The 15514-nt window shown below is 42.5% G+C and overlaps 2 protein-coding genes across 7 annotated transcripts in view; both read left to right on the top strand.

The window, feature by feature from the left end:
- The window catches only part of ubr2 (ubiquitin protein ligase E3 component n-recognin 2), a 40042-nt gene extending 31446 nt beyond the window's left edge, over positions 1–8596 (top strand). For 4 of the 6 annotated variants that reach the window (XR_013467903.1, XM_078104387.1, XM_078104389.1 and 1 more), the window contains exons 41-46: positions 96–226; positions 388–496; positions 622–756; positions 5506–5676; positions 6425–6526; positions 7349–8596. Coding sequence is in view for 5 of the 6 variants with exons in the window: in XM_078104387.1 (XP_077960513.1) it covers positions 96–226; positions 388–496; positions 622–756; positions 5506–5676; positions 6425–6526; positions 7349–7490 (790 nt within the window). In the remaining variant the exon portion in view is untranslated. The other 2 variants (XM_078104392.1, XM_078104390.1) reach the window with 2 other exon arrangements.
- A 1084-nt stretch (positions 8597–9680) lies between these two features.
- On the top strand, positions 9681–14520 carry prph2b (peripherin 2b (retinal degeneration, slow)). Its single transcript, XM_040178498.2, has 3 exons — positions 9681–10713; positions 11583–11829; positions 13165–14520. The coding sequence occupies exons 1-3, from the start codon at positions 10133–10135 to the stop codon at positions 13366–13368; spliced, it is 1032 nt and encodes a 343-aa protein (XP_040034432.1). The 5' UTR covers positions 9681–10132; the 3' UTR covers positions 13369–14520.
- Positions 14521–15514: the final 994 nt, after the last annotated feature.

Below are 15514 nucleotides of genomic sequence, written 5' to 3'. Positions count from 1 at the left end.
TAAAGTAAATAGAAGCCAAAATGGTTGGTAAATAAATGAAGAATCATACAGAAGAATTCAATGAATACGATAACGTGTGTGTGTGTGTGTGTCAGTGTGTTACCCGAGGTGACGTCTGGCTGGCAGCTCTTTCGTTGTCTTAAAGTTGGTTTCCTGCCGTTCCTCCGAGCCGCCGCCCTTTTTTTCCACTACTTGAACTCTACGACGCCACCTGCTGACCTGCTAGGTAACAATACGCACAGCTTGTATGTGTGAAGTGCTGAGAAGTGACATGTGAAAGCATCTCTCTAAACTTAATCAGAATTTAAGGAAATGGTTTCAATATGACATTTTAAATGTTGAGTTCATTAATTAACTTTAATTAATTTTGTGTGTGTGTGTATGTAGTTGCAGGTCCTAGTCAATGGGAGGCGCTGTGCAGCTTCCTCAATCTGCCCTGCAACCTGCTGCAGCTTCACCAGACCCAACACACACTGCTGGAGCCGTTCATACGCAGGTAACACTGACACAGAGGTAACGCCATAGAAACCGTAGAACAAATACTGTCATGTACTACGAGATTGACGTCAGCTTCCCCCTCAAGAGATTTTGTGTGTGCGTGCGTGTGTGCGTGCCCTACAGGTGGTGTTGTCATCCGGCTGTGAGACAGAAACTGCAGGGGGGGAGGGACATAATCAGTTTCCCCAGAGAGTCAAACCGACTGATCCAACTGCCTGAAGATTACAGCGTCCTGATCAACCAGGCATCCAGCTTCACGTCAGTACACACTGCAAATACACACTGTTTATACTCACAGTACACACTGCAAATACACACTGTTTATACTCACAGTACACACTGCAAATACACACTGTTTATACTCACAGTACACACTGCAAATACACACTGTTTATACTCACAGTACACACTGCAAATACACACTGTTTAAACTCACAGTACACACTGCAAATACACACTGTTTATACTCACAGTACACACTGCAAATACACACTGTATATACACGTCAGTACACACTGCAAATACACACTGTTTATACTCACAGTACACACTGCAAATACACACTGTATATACACACAGTACACACTGCAAATACACACTGTTTATACTCACAGTACACACTGCAAATACACACTGTATATACACGTCAGTACACACTGCAAATACACACTGTTTATACTCACAGTACACACTGCAAATACACACTGTATATACACACAGTACACACTGCAAATACACACTGTTTATACTCACAGTACACACTGCAAATACACACTGTATATACACACAGTACACACTGCAAATACACACTGTTTATACTCACAGTACACACTGCAAATACCCACTGTATATACACACAGTACACACTGCAAATACACACTGTTTATACTCACAGTACACACTGCAAATACACACTGTTTATACTCACAGTACACACTGCAAATACACACTGTATATACACACAGTACACACTGCAAATACACACTGTTTATACTCACAGTACACACTGCAAATACACACTGTATATACACACAGTACACACTGCAAATACACACTGTTTATACTCACAGTACACACTGCAAATACACACTGTTTATACTCACAGTACACACTGCAACTACACACTGTATATACACACAGTACACACTGCAAATACACACTGTATATACTCACAGTACACACTGCAACTACACACTGTTTATACTCACAGTACACACTGCAAATACACACTGTATATACACACAGTACACACTGCAAATACACACTGTATATACACACAGTACACACTGCAAATACACACTGTATATACACACAGTACACACTGCAACTACACACTGTATATACACACAGTACACACTGCAAATACACACTGTATATACTCACAGTACACACTGCAAATACACACTGTTTATACTCACAGTACACACTGCAAATACACACTGTATATACTCACAGTACACACTGCAAATACACACTGTATATACACACAGTACACACTGCAAATACACACTGTTTATACTCACAGTACACACTGCAAATACACACTGTTTATACTCACAGTACACACTGCAAATACACACTGTATATACACACAGTACACACTGCAAATACACACTGTATATACACACAGTACACACTGCAAATACACACTGTATATACACACAGTACACACTGCAAATACACACTGTATATACACACAGTACACACTGCAAATACACACTGTATATACTCACAGTACACACTGCAACTACACACTGTATATACTCACAGTACACACTGCAAATACACACTGTATATACACACAGTACACACTGCAAATACACACTGTATATACACACAGTACACACTGCAAATACACACTGTATATACTCACAGTACACACTGCAACTACACACTGTTTATACTCACAGTACACACTGCAAATACACACTGTATATACACACAGTACACACTGCAAATACACACTGTATATACTCACAGTACACACTGCAAATACACACTGTTTATACTCACAGTACACACTGCAAATACACACTGTATATACTCACAGTACACACTGCAAATACACACTGTATATACACACAGTACACACTGCAAATACACACTGTTTATACTCACAGTACACACTGCAAATACACACTGTTTATACTCACAGTACACACTGCAAATACACACTGTATATACACACAGTACACACTGCAAATACACACTGTATATACACACAGTACACACTGCAAATACACACTGTATATACTCACAGTACACACTGCAACTACACACTGTTTATACTCACAGTACACACTGCAAATACACACTGTATATACACACAGTACACACTGCAAATACACACTGTATATACACACAGTACACACTGCAAATACACACTGTATATACTCACAGTACACACTGCAACTACACACTGTTTATACTCACAGTACACACTGCAAATACACACTGTATATACACACAGTACACACTGCAAATACACACTGTATATACACACAGTACACACTGCAAATACACACTGTATATACACACAGTACACACTGCAAATACACACTGTATATACTCACAGTACACACTGCAAATACACACTGTTTATACTCACAGTACACACTGCAAATACACACTGTTTATACTCACAGTACACACTGCAAATACACACTGTATATACACACAGTACACACTGCAAATACACACTGTATATACACACAGTACACACTGCAAATACACACTGTATATACACACAGTACACACTGCAAATACACACTGTATATACTCACAGTACACACTGCAACTACACACTGTTTATACTCACAGTACACACTGCAAATACACACTGTATATACTCACAGTACACACTGCAAATACACACTGTATATACACACAGTACACACTGCAAATACACACTGTATATACTCACAGTACACACTGCAAATACACACTGTATATACTCACAGTATACACTGCAAATACACACTGTATATACTCACAGTACACACTGCAAATACACACTGTATATACTCACAGTACACACTGCAAATACACACTGTTTATACTCACAGTACACACTGCAAATACACACTGTATATACTCACAGTACACACTGCAAATACACACTGTATATACACACAGTACACACTGCAAATACACACTGTATATACTCACAGTACACACTGCAACTACACACTGTTTATACTCACAGTACACACTGCAACTACACACTGTTTATACTCACAGTACACACTGCAAATACACACTGTTTATACTCACAGTACACACTGCAAATACACACTGTTTATACTCACAGTACGCACTGCAAATACACACTGTATGTACACACAGTACACACTGTAAATACACACTGTATATACTCACAGTACACACTGCAAATACACACTGTATATACACACAGTACACACTGTAAATACACACTGTATATACTCACAGTACACACTGCAAATACACACTGTATATGCACACAGTACACACTGCAAATACACACTGTATATACTCTCAGTACGCACTGCAAATACACACTGTATATGCACACAGTACACACTGCAAATACACACTGTATATACTCTCAGTACGCACTGCAAATACACACTGTATATGCACACAGTACACACTGCAAATACACACTGTATATACTCTCAGTACGCACTGTAAATACACACTGTATATACACACTGCAAATACACACTGTATATACACACTGCAAATACACACTGTATATACTCACAGTACACACTTTTAGTACACATTGCATATACACATTGCTAGTATACGCTGAATATACTCACAGTACACACTGCAAATACACACTGTATGTATTCACAGTACACACTTTTAGTACACATTGTATATACACCCTTTGTCTATATATATATATATATATGTATACAGTAATCCCTCGTTTATCGCGGGGGTTACGTTCCGAAAATGACCCGCGATAAGTGAAATCCGCGAAATAGAAAACTTTTTTTTTTTTTACAATTAGCAACTATTACATGTATACAAATACAGTGACTCGCGTGTAGGCCGTTTCACTGCTCTTCAGACTGGGCCGCTGCATCCTGACTGCGCTCTGCAGTGTTCTCTTCTTCTGAAGCCCGCGGTGCAGGTGTGTTTGTTCGGGAGAAGAACATAGTGATGTGAGGCAGCTGTTGTCGCTCTTTTTTCTTCTTTGCAAAAAGATCCTTGTACACCGACATGCCACCATCGATTACGTTGGAGAACTGTAATGAACGGCTCGGGAGTGAGTTTTTAGCGAATCAGAATGCAGAGCACAATGCACCAAAAAAAAAAAAATGCAATATGAAAATCCGCGAAATAGCGAATCCGCGATAAGTGAACCGCGAAGTGGCGAGGGATCACTGTATACGGGCTGTGAACATAAACGCATTAATCTATGCGATTAATGTGGCCAAGATTAATGCGACAAAATACTCTAACGTAGTTAAGGTACCTTTGTTTATCAGAAGTAGACGGCGGAAACGAAACGGCCGCTAGCTGCAGTCGGTTACATCGGAGAAAGCAGGACGGTAGCTCAAGATGAGACAGCTTTTTGCATTGGAAGTAAAACCAACAGAGGCGCCACATACAGCAGAAAACAAAGTGAAGGGGGGTGAGTGGCAAACGGACCCCTTAAAGCACCGCTATGCTAAGCTAAGCTAGCTGGAAGAGTTGCTAGTTCAACATATTCCACTCGGTGTAATTCTGCCTCCAAGGTGATCAGATGTGTGTAGTTTTGTGTTTAAAATAACATTAACAATAGACAACAGTGTCTAAATAGTATATATATATATAATATATATAAGATGAACGAATTCCAAAATGTGCGATTAATTAGTTACATTTTTAATCCATCGACAGCCCTAATATACATATACATGTACATATATGTTTATATGTACATGTATATACGTTATGTGCACTGACCAGCTCCTCTGACTGTTCTTCATCTACTCATCAATTTCCTCCGTCCCACCTTCACCTGTGCAGGTGTCCCCGGTCCGGAGGAGATAAGTCCCGAGCTCCCACTCTGTGTCTGGTGTGCGGCTCCATGTTGTGTTCTCAGAGTTACTGCTGTCAGACGGAGGTGGACGGAGAGGACGTAGGTGCCTGCACCGCCCACACCTTCACCTGTGGAGCCGGCCTTGGTCTCTTCCTCAGGTAACACACCAGGGCCCTATTTTTCCTACGTGGTTCAACAAAGTCGATCAAATGTCACATTATCCAGATCAATTTAACGAGATGATTAATGTCAGCCTGTCTCGGTTCCTCCAAGGCTGATTCACGCTCATTTTAAGTGCCTCATCACTCTAATCAATCAGATTATAGTTCTTTAAAGGGAATTCATCACCATCCAATTTCAGAATAAGTAGATAAATACATGTATTATGTATCATATGTATGTAGATGACCAAATAGAACTAGGAGTTTTATTGTGTGTGTGTGTGTGTGTGTGTGTGTGTGTGTGTGTGTGTGTGTGTGTGTGTGTGTGTGTGTGTGTGTGGGCGTGGGCGAATCAGTGTGTCATCAGACATTTGATCAATTGAAGCAGTGAAACGTGGAACATGAAAAGTGTCAAATAAACCAACTGAACTTTATGAAGAACACAACATGCAGCGGCTTCCCTTTATCAGTGAGGAAGAGAGCTGCCTTTTTTTCCGGGGAAGTGGCGAATTAATCCAGCCGCTCAAATGAAGCTGCGCCGGAGCAGGTTCAAGTTTGTGGATGTGTTGCTGTGGTGATTTGAACCGAAAAGCCTGATCCTTGTCATCTTATCCGGCTAACGCAGCTAGCCACGTACGAGGAACGGGGCCCTGTGCTCTACTGCAGATGCACACACTACACACTGTACACTGTACACACTCTGACTGTGTGTGTCTGTGTGTGTGTCTGTGTGTGTTGCGTGCAGGGTAAGAGAAAGTCAGGTGCTGTTTGTAGCAGGTAAAACAAAGGGCTGCTTCTATCCTCCTCCGTACCTGGACGACTACGGGGAGACGGACCAGGGCCTCAAGTAGGTGCTTTCCTATAGTGATCGGTTTGTTTACCTGCAGGCGGGGAACCCCCTCCCTTTGTTTATTTATTTATTGATTAGTTTGTTTACCTGCAGGCGGGGGGACCCCCTCCCTTTGTTTATTTATTTATTGATTAGTTTGTTTGTTTACCTGCAGGCGGGGGAACCCCCTCCCTTTGTTTATTTATTTATTGATTAGTTTGTTTGTTTACCTGCAGGCGGGGGAACCCCCTCCCTTTGTTTATTTATTTATTGATTAGTTTGTTTGTTTACCTGCAGGCAGAGGAACCCCCTCCCTTTGTTTATTTATTTATTGATTAGTTTATTTGTTTACCTGGTGGCGGGGGAACCCCCTCCACCTTTGTTTATTGATTTATTGATTAGTTTGTTTGTTTACCTGCAGGCAGAGGAACCCCCTCCCTTTGTTTATTTATTTATTGATTAGTTTATTTGTTTACCTACTGACGGGGGAACCCCCTCCACCTTTTGTTTATTGATTTATTGATTAGTTTGTTTGTTTACCTGCAAGCGGGGGAACCCCCTCCACCTTTGTTTATTGATTAGTTTATTTGTTTACCTACTGACGGGGGAACCCCCTCCACCTTTTGTTTATTGATTTATTGATTAGTTTGTTTGTTTACCTACTGACGGGGGAACCCCCTCCACCTTTTGTTTATTGATTTATTGATTAGTTTGTTTGTTTACCTGCAGGCGGGGGAACCCCCTCCACCTTTGTTTATTGATTAGTTTATTTGTTTACCTACTGGCGGGGGAACCCCCTCCACCTTTTGTTTATTGATTAGTTTGTTTGTTTACCTGCAGGCGGGGGAACCCCCTCCACCTCTGCGTTGAGCGCTACAGGAAGATTGAGCGTCTGTGGCGTCAGCACGGCATCGCTGAGGTCATAGGTCACGCTCAGGAGGCCAATCAAACGCTGGTAGCCATCGACTGGCAGCACCTGTGATGATTGGCTCCTCTCTGCGTTTGCCCCGCCCCTTTTCAGTTACTGCGCCGCATGTTAACAAATCAGCTTCCTGCAGCCCAGTGCTGACTTCAGATCAGCGTTCAGGGATTCTTTCAGGACTTTTGGTTTCGGTGTGATAGAGGATCTTTACCATTGACATCTCACCGTGTCTGTTTCCCTCCAGTACTCAGACTGTTCCCCCTTTATTCTTGCTCACACAGACACACATTTACGAACATTTCTTTTTTAAATAGTTTTTTATTGATTTTTTTCAAATTTTCATTTGTTTCAGAAAATGATCCGACAAAATGAAAAATCATTACTTCAACTCATTAACATTGTACCAGAATGAAGCCCCGCCCACCTGCTGCTGTCCCTCACAGGTTGATTGTCAGGTTAGGGTCTTTAATCTTGAATCCCGGATTCAGAAAATGCTTCAACCCCCAAGATGCATCTCATCAACAAAGAGCTTTAAGAAGCTAAAGGTAACCCTTTGTAGAACCCTTCAGGAACATTGCGGCCTTGTCTCCATGGCAATATCAGCTGAGGCTCCTGGGTATTGTTAGTATTTACAAAATAAGAACGGTGTATGTGAAGGCTCTTATTGTTAAATCACCACGTCGTCTCTTAAGAAACGTGTAACCATGGTTGCCACTGTGATCAATTACTGATTGGTGAGTCATACATTTGTGTTTCCATGGCCACACCCTCCCAGAATTCAGTGCTGCTGCATAACGGAAATTGAAAAAGGATTGTTCCTATTCATCGGTTCACAGCAAGCTGACCCTTTGTGGTCCACGGGTTTGTTTTGGTGAGCTGTGATGTCCCTTCCTCTTTTTTTATGAGTTTGCTGAAATTTGAAGAGTCAAACACAAACTGAAATCTTTCATTTATTTATTTATTTATTTATTAGTTTCTTATAAAAATCTGATTTCCCTTTAAACTCTTGAGTTTGAAATATTTTCTTTTTTATAAGTTTAAATAAAAAGTGGCCTCATCTTCCTTATCTTCATTTTTCAGACTTGTTAATATGTGAATTATTGTATAAATGAGTAAATGTACAATATTGTATAAGAATAACAAAACCATTAAACACTTTAAAAGGAGTTATTGTTTATTTCTGATTTGTTTTATCATTGATTATTAATTATAAGTGTATATAATAACTGAAAGGAATCGTTTCTTAACATTTGACTAACTGTTGTTCTCCAGGAGGCTAAATATTTATCTTTCGATTCATTTTTAGACTTGAAAGAATAAAACAAGTGTTTCTAATTAACGTTTCTATTAAATGATGCCCGTAATAATAATTATAATAACAGGCTCTTCTCACCTGTTATAAAAATGGGAAAAACTAATGGCAAAAATGTATTTTGCCCTTCAAAAGGTTTCATTGAATGAACAAGGTTATAGTTTGAGATGGCGTGGCCATGGAAAATAACTGTCTCACATCGATAAGATGCCCGTCTCCTGGCTGTAGAGACACAACAAGGTGGTTTGGAGGCCACCTGTAGGTAGAAGAACGAACCCTGTTGTGGGAGGAGGAAGGTTCTTGGCCGTCTACTGAGCACAGAGCTGTTGTGACCTTTTTTCCCTTGCAAGGAAATAAGCAGAGAAAGTCTTATTTGATTCAGCCTTTATTCTTATTTACCGATTGACTATGCAACATCTTCCACCACAAATAACAACAGGCTTTTCCCACGTGTTATAAAAATGGGAAGAACTACAGAAATATTTGGTGTTTATTTAAAAATGCTTTTATAGTGAAAAACAAAATAATCCTTTATTATTCCCCTTACCCTAATCCTCTGAGGCAAATTTGTAATTTGTGATTTTGGGCTATGCAAAATGAATTTAATAGTCCCACAGCAATTCACAAGATTACAGCAGCAAAGTGAAAACAAGATGAGACATTCCCGAATAGCAGTAAATGAAATTAAATATGTACCGGGAGCAGAGCAGCAGGAAGGACTACCACGACTACTACTAATACTACTACCTCACAGCAGTACAACTCACAGCAGCAAAGTCACGGAAAACAAGAAGTTCTAAGAGCTTCAGTTTGTGTTTTTAGTCAAAGAGAGAAATAAATATAAACATTATGGATTCCTCTGTAGGAAGAAGAACCAACATCTTGTTACAGGAAGTCTGCACTGGGACGTCTACTTCCTGTTTCCGAGGCACACCTGTAGGGAGGTGAGACAGGTGAGCTCCTGTCGCAGGTCCAGCGGAGGAAGCAGCTGCTTAGCAGCAAACCAATTAGCAGTAAGTCGGAGGCTTAGAGCAGCAGCTGATCTGCTAATGGGATCAGAGCCCCTCGGAGGCTTAGAAGGAGCAGGACCAGGTCGCTCACATTCACACCTTTCTGCTGGAGGAGCTCGCCGTCCATCACAATTCTCTGTCAGCATTTGGTTGTGATTTCATGGCAGACCCCTCGGCCCCCCTAACAGTATGGACCTGCAGCTTGCCATTATGGGTCTGAAACCAGGAGTTCTGGCTGAGTTGTGTGCAGCTTCTTTGTGGATGGGATTTAATCTGTGAGGGATTCCTAAACTGCTCAAGAGAGGAAACTGTTTTCTCTTTGATACAAAAAATATAGCTGATTTCAGTTGGTTTCATCGGTCACACTAAAAGGTGAAATCATGCCGTTCATGCCGGTGAAGTTCAACCTGCAGAAAAGGGTGAAGCTGGCCCAGGGTCTGTGGATGATCTACTGGCTCTCGGTCATCGTGGGGATCATCCTCTTCAGCCTCGGCATTTTCTTCAAAATCGAGTTGCGGAAAAGAAGTGAGATGATGGACAACAACGAGAGCCACTTAGTGCCCAACCTCTTGATCCTGGTGGGCTTGTTGGCCTGTGGGCTCAACGCCTTCGGGGGGAAGGTATGCCACGACTCTCTGGACCCCATCAAGTTTGCCAAGTGGAAGCCAATGCTGAAGCCGTTCCTGCTGCTGTGCTGCGGCTTCAACGCACTGCTGCTGCTGACAGCGCTGCTCTGCTTCCTCATGCAGTTTGCAGTGTACCTGACGCTGGCTGAGGGCCTAAAGAACAGCATCAAGTTCTACAAGGACACCGACACGCCGGGGCGCTGCTTCATGAAGAGGACCTTGGACATGACACAGATTGAATTCCGCTGCTGCGGCAACAACAATTTCAGGGACTGGTTTGAGGTGCAGTGGATCAGCAACCGCTACCTGGACATGAGCAACGACCTGGTGAAGGAGTGAGTACCTGGAGCACCGCTTGAGCTGTCACTCAGTGCTGCTTGACAAAACTAAAGTTTTTTTTTAAAAACTGATGGATCGATATCAGATGGGTATTTTCTGATGTTTCATAGAAATAATGGAAAATGATACCATGTTATCCACGTCATGACTTAACGAAAATTGAGCGGGTTTATATCTAACTAATGAACTCCTCTTATCTCTTCTGGGTCGTATGACACTGGACCTCCCAACACTTTATTTCTAACGTTCCTAGAGAATTTGCTTCAGCTTCTGTGATCTCTGGTTCATTTTGTCTCTTCTCTAAACTTCCGAGTAAACCCTGGTTTAAGTGTCCCACATTTAAAACGTTCAGAGATCCGCAGGTTAACAAAGGGAGTTCTCTCAAAAGGGGTCAGTGGAGGATAAAGGAGGGACTTAAGGAGGTAAAAGTTACCGTGCAGGAGGTCGATGTACCGGCTTCTCTTTTCTAAGTCTATAATCTGTCAGGATCTGATTTACACTTCACTGCAGCTTACACCCCTGCTAACATGACAAGGTTAAACACAACCAGTTGACTGAGGGTGTGCTTCATTGGCCTACCGGAGCAACTGCTGAAAAACAGAACACATTTTTGATAGAACATGTGATCATTGCAAACAACGTGAGAAACACGTTCGTGTGTGGCTGCATGTCGGTGGTAACAGGTCTTCAGTTGTGGGTCTGTGGTTGCACATCTGTGGTTGCAGGTCCTTGCTTGCTGGTCTGTGGTTACCGTTGCAGGTCTTGCAGGGGGGTGGGGGGGGCAGTGAAGACATTCAGAGTGAATCATCCAACCGTGATTGTGACCTTGGACGTGAGTATTAACCCTGACTGTCTTCACCTGCAGTCGAGTGCTGAGTAACGTGGAGGGAAAGTACCTGATGGATAGTGTCCCGTTCAGCTGCTGTAACCCCGGCTCCCCCCGGCCCTGCATCCAGCATCACCTGACCAATAACTCCGCCCACTACGACTACGACCACCGTATTGAGGAACTCAACATCTGGACGCGGGGCTGCCGCGAGGCTCTCTTCTCCTACTTCAGTAGCATAATGAACAGCATCGGAGTGCTCATCGTTGCCGCCGTCATCCTGGAGGTATGTAAACAACAACGAAGGGATCAACGGATGAGTTCTGTACAAAACGAGATGATCCCAGGTGACTCAAGACAGGAGTCACCTCGACGGTCGGGCTGACAATGACTCAAAGAGACATTTACTCACAATCCCGCTTACACTCAAACTAACAACCACACAGTCACAATCTCACAGAATAGTCAGACTAACACACACACACACACACACACACACAATAACACCCAATCTCACTATCACACACACAGTCACACTCACACACATACAAACCGTCACACCAACAATCACAATCACACTTACACTCAGAATCACATTAACAGTTACAAAATCCATCACACTCACATTCAATATTAACACAAACGGTCATAATAACAGTCACACTCACACAGAGAGAGAATAATTGAGTTAGTTTCTTTGAGTTAAACTTAGTTGATCTTGTTCTTCCCTTTCTTCTACTTTCCTCCTCTAGAACTCTAGAACTCCTCTAGAACTAGACCATCATGCGTTCTCCATCTACTACTTTTAATTCTCCTCCTTCTTCCTGCTTTGCCTCCCTGGTGTTCATATGCAGCTTCAACCTCTGAATGATGACAATCTGACCTGGTATCAGATCTTTCACTCGCTCAGGTGCTGAGGTGACTTCGTGTTAATCTAGAGAATGGTGGTCAGGCTCACAGAGGATCAGGAACTATTTTGGGGGGTTAATCTGCCTGCATCAGCAACAGGTTGCATTCTGGGAAGATCAGTACGAGGGAGAGTTGCTGAGAGCAAACGTCGATTGGTTATGTGGGTCAAAACAACAGGTTCGACCTGAAGTGTCACAGAGATTTAGGGACAACATGGGACTCAGTCACATGTTCAAAGGAACTTTACTGACCCTGCTGCCCTCAGATCAGTTTTATTGTCTTAGGTTTGTGACCAATCAGCAGCCTCCACACAAACAATGCATTCACCTCTTACTTTCCCCTCGGTCTTCTTCAAAGTAAATAGTCATATTGTAAACTAATATGATGTCATGTGATTAAGATCATCAATGAAACTCGCCCCATTCTGAACCCGTCTAGACAGTTTAGACAGGTTATTAATTACCCAACACGACGGATACCTGATATAGTAAATTTAAAGATAAATGAACTTCATGCATATTTCCATCGTTATCAATAGATTTTTTTGGGCGTAATTCTGTTAAAGGTTTTCAGTACTTAAGTGTTGAGACGGATCCTCCAGTTATGAAGTTATGGAGAACTAGACCATTATGCGTCACCTGGGTTCACTGAGCTGTGTGTGTGTGTGTGTGTGTGATATGTTATGGTGTCCATGCGTCTCTCTGTGTCCCAGTCGGTGGACATGGCCGGGTTGAAGTACCTGACCACAGCTCTGGAGACGATGGATGACCCGGAGAACCCGGAGTGTGAGAGCGACGGCTGGCTGCTGGAAAAAGGGGTGAAGGACACGTTTGGAGATCTGCTCACCAGGCTGAAGACACTCGGAACCAGCAACCAGGTGGTGGAGGGCGGGGACTCACCTACGGCCGCCAACTGAGAAGTCCACCTCCAAACACAAAGGACTGAGGCCCCCCTCCCCACCACACACCTCTACCTTCCTCTCCTCCACACAGCAGAGAGCAAGAGAGGAAGGAATTTATCCCTCTGTACATACACAATCATACATGTGTTAAGATACCACACACACTCACTCACATACACACATATTGTGATATTTACCATTGTGTACATATGTTGATCAGAGTTTATTTTTAAACAGGAGGAACAGAAACCTGCTGCTGTAAATATAACTTCTGGGTTGGGGATTTTAAAATGATATTACAAATCTATATGAAGTACCCCCCCCCCCCCTCACCACCCCCACAGACACATTAATGCTTCCTGTCTTACAGTAGCAGAGTCTTCTAAGGGGCCCGACCGATCTATTCAGGTCTACCAGGGATAATATACCATTGCAGTTGCTCCTTTAGTCCAGTAGAGGGGGCTGAGCAGACAGATGATGTCTGTCTGTCAGTGAACGCATCATCATCAGCTGCTGGGTCTGATAGCTGGAGAATCCGTCGGCCTTCACCGGCCCTGGCCGACCTGCGCGGCAGAAAACAATTTGCCAAAAATATTATTGAAAAGTTAGTGGTGCGCAGTGCTGCTCCCTGCTGGTCAGCGGTGGGGCTGCAACGTGAGCTGTACCAGAACAAAGGATACAGTACCACCGTTGACCAGCAGGTGGCCGTCACCGAGATGCTACTCCATATTTAAAGGTCTATACACGGGAGTGAGACACTTGCAACTTCTTCCTTGAATATTACTTGAACACAAGTAATACTTGAAGGGTTTTCGTGTCAAGCGCACATCAAACCAAATTGACGTTAAGGAATGTCCTTCCACATGCTTCAAAAGGCTTTAACATGATTTATGCAAAAATGGTCGTCCAGCTCCCTGTCAGGGTGAACACACAGGAGCGTTTTATACTCTAAAGACCCACAGGTGAGGGATAAAGTTGTCTGTATAGTAATTAAAGGGTCAGTCAACAAATAAATTCAGTCTTCAGTTACACATTGTAATGTTTGTATTTCACTGCTTTTTTTGTGAAATGGAGAGTTGTGTTGTTTTCAGCCAGTTGTTGTGCATTGGTTGGAGCTTGTAGTCGCTCCGCTGTGTATGATCAAACCTATAAAGGGATTGTAACTGACGCCAAACTGTCTGACTCATCTTTTATTATCAATGCTGCGTTGAGACACGGACAACACACAACAATACAAAATTATATAGAGGGGTATATAATTATATAGAGGTTTAAACTATTGCGTTACAGTTCATTATAGTGTTTATTCTAATATAAGGTCTTACACTATAATTGATTTGCAGTTTTCTTTCAGGGTGGCAGTATTATTATGTTTTACAGTGCGGCAGCGTGGACCAGCCCTGAAGAGACTGCTAAAGGACTTCATGGGACCCACTGCGCTCCTTTCTCTTTTTGTCCTTTTGTATAAATTCATGTTCTATTGATGCACATCACTGACTTTACTTAGTCACTCGTTGTGCTTTCTCTCGTCACAGGTTCATATGGATTGTGGTTCTATCTGGACCCTGGTACTGACTCCTGCCATGGCCCTGCTGACACCCACTGCTACTGTCATTATTAGTAATAATATTACTATTAATGACACTATTACTTCTTTTGTTATTGTAAGAAGACTAGAAACATGCAATACAAGTACAGTTCATTTAGTCTACTTCATCCACTACTGCTGTTATTATTGGTAGTCATTTTTACGTCTTTATTCTGCTTACTGTTACCAATATTCATTCATTCATTCATCATTTCTGTCACAGGCATTGAACGTAATGCATCCTTTACGTTGTTTATGTGATCAGAACACAAACAACGTAAAGGATGTCCATTTATGTTCTGATCACGGGCGGCACGGCGGCGTGGTGGTCAACGCTGTCGCCTCACAGCAAGAAGGTCCTGGTTCCACTTTCTGTGTGGAGTCTGCATGTTCTCCCCGTGTCTGCGTGGTTCTCTCCGGTTCTCCGGCTTCCTCCCACAGTCCAGAGACCTGCTCTGGGGATCACGTTGATTGGGGACTCTAAATTGTTACAATAGTTTCCCATTGTCACACAGTCTCCCCTTGTTTTACGGTGACAGTGTCTCACATTGTCTTGCCACGTCCTACATTGTC

This window comes from Gasterosteus aculeatus, chromosome 6 (assembly GCF_964276395.1).
Source record: "Gasterosteus aculeatus chromosome 6, fGasAcu3.hap1.1, whole genome shotgun sequence".
In the NCBI taxonomy this organism is placed as follows: Eukaryota; Metazoa; Chordata; class Actinopteri; order Perciformes; family Gasterosteidae; genus Gasterosteus; species Gasterosteus aculeatus.
This window is presented reverse-complemented; position numbering and strand designations above follow the sequence as displayed.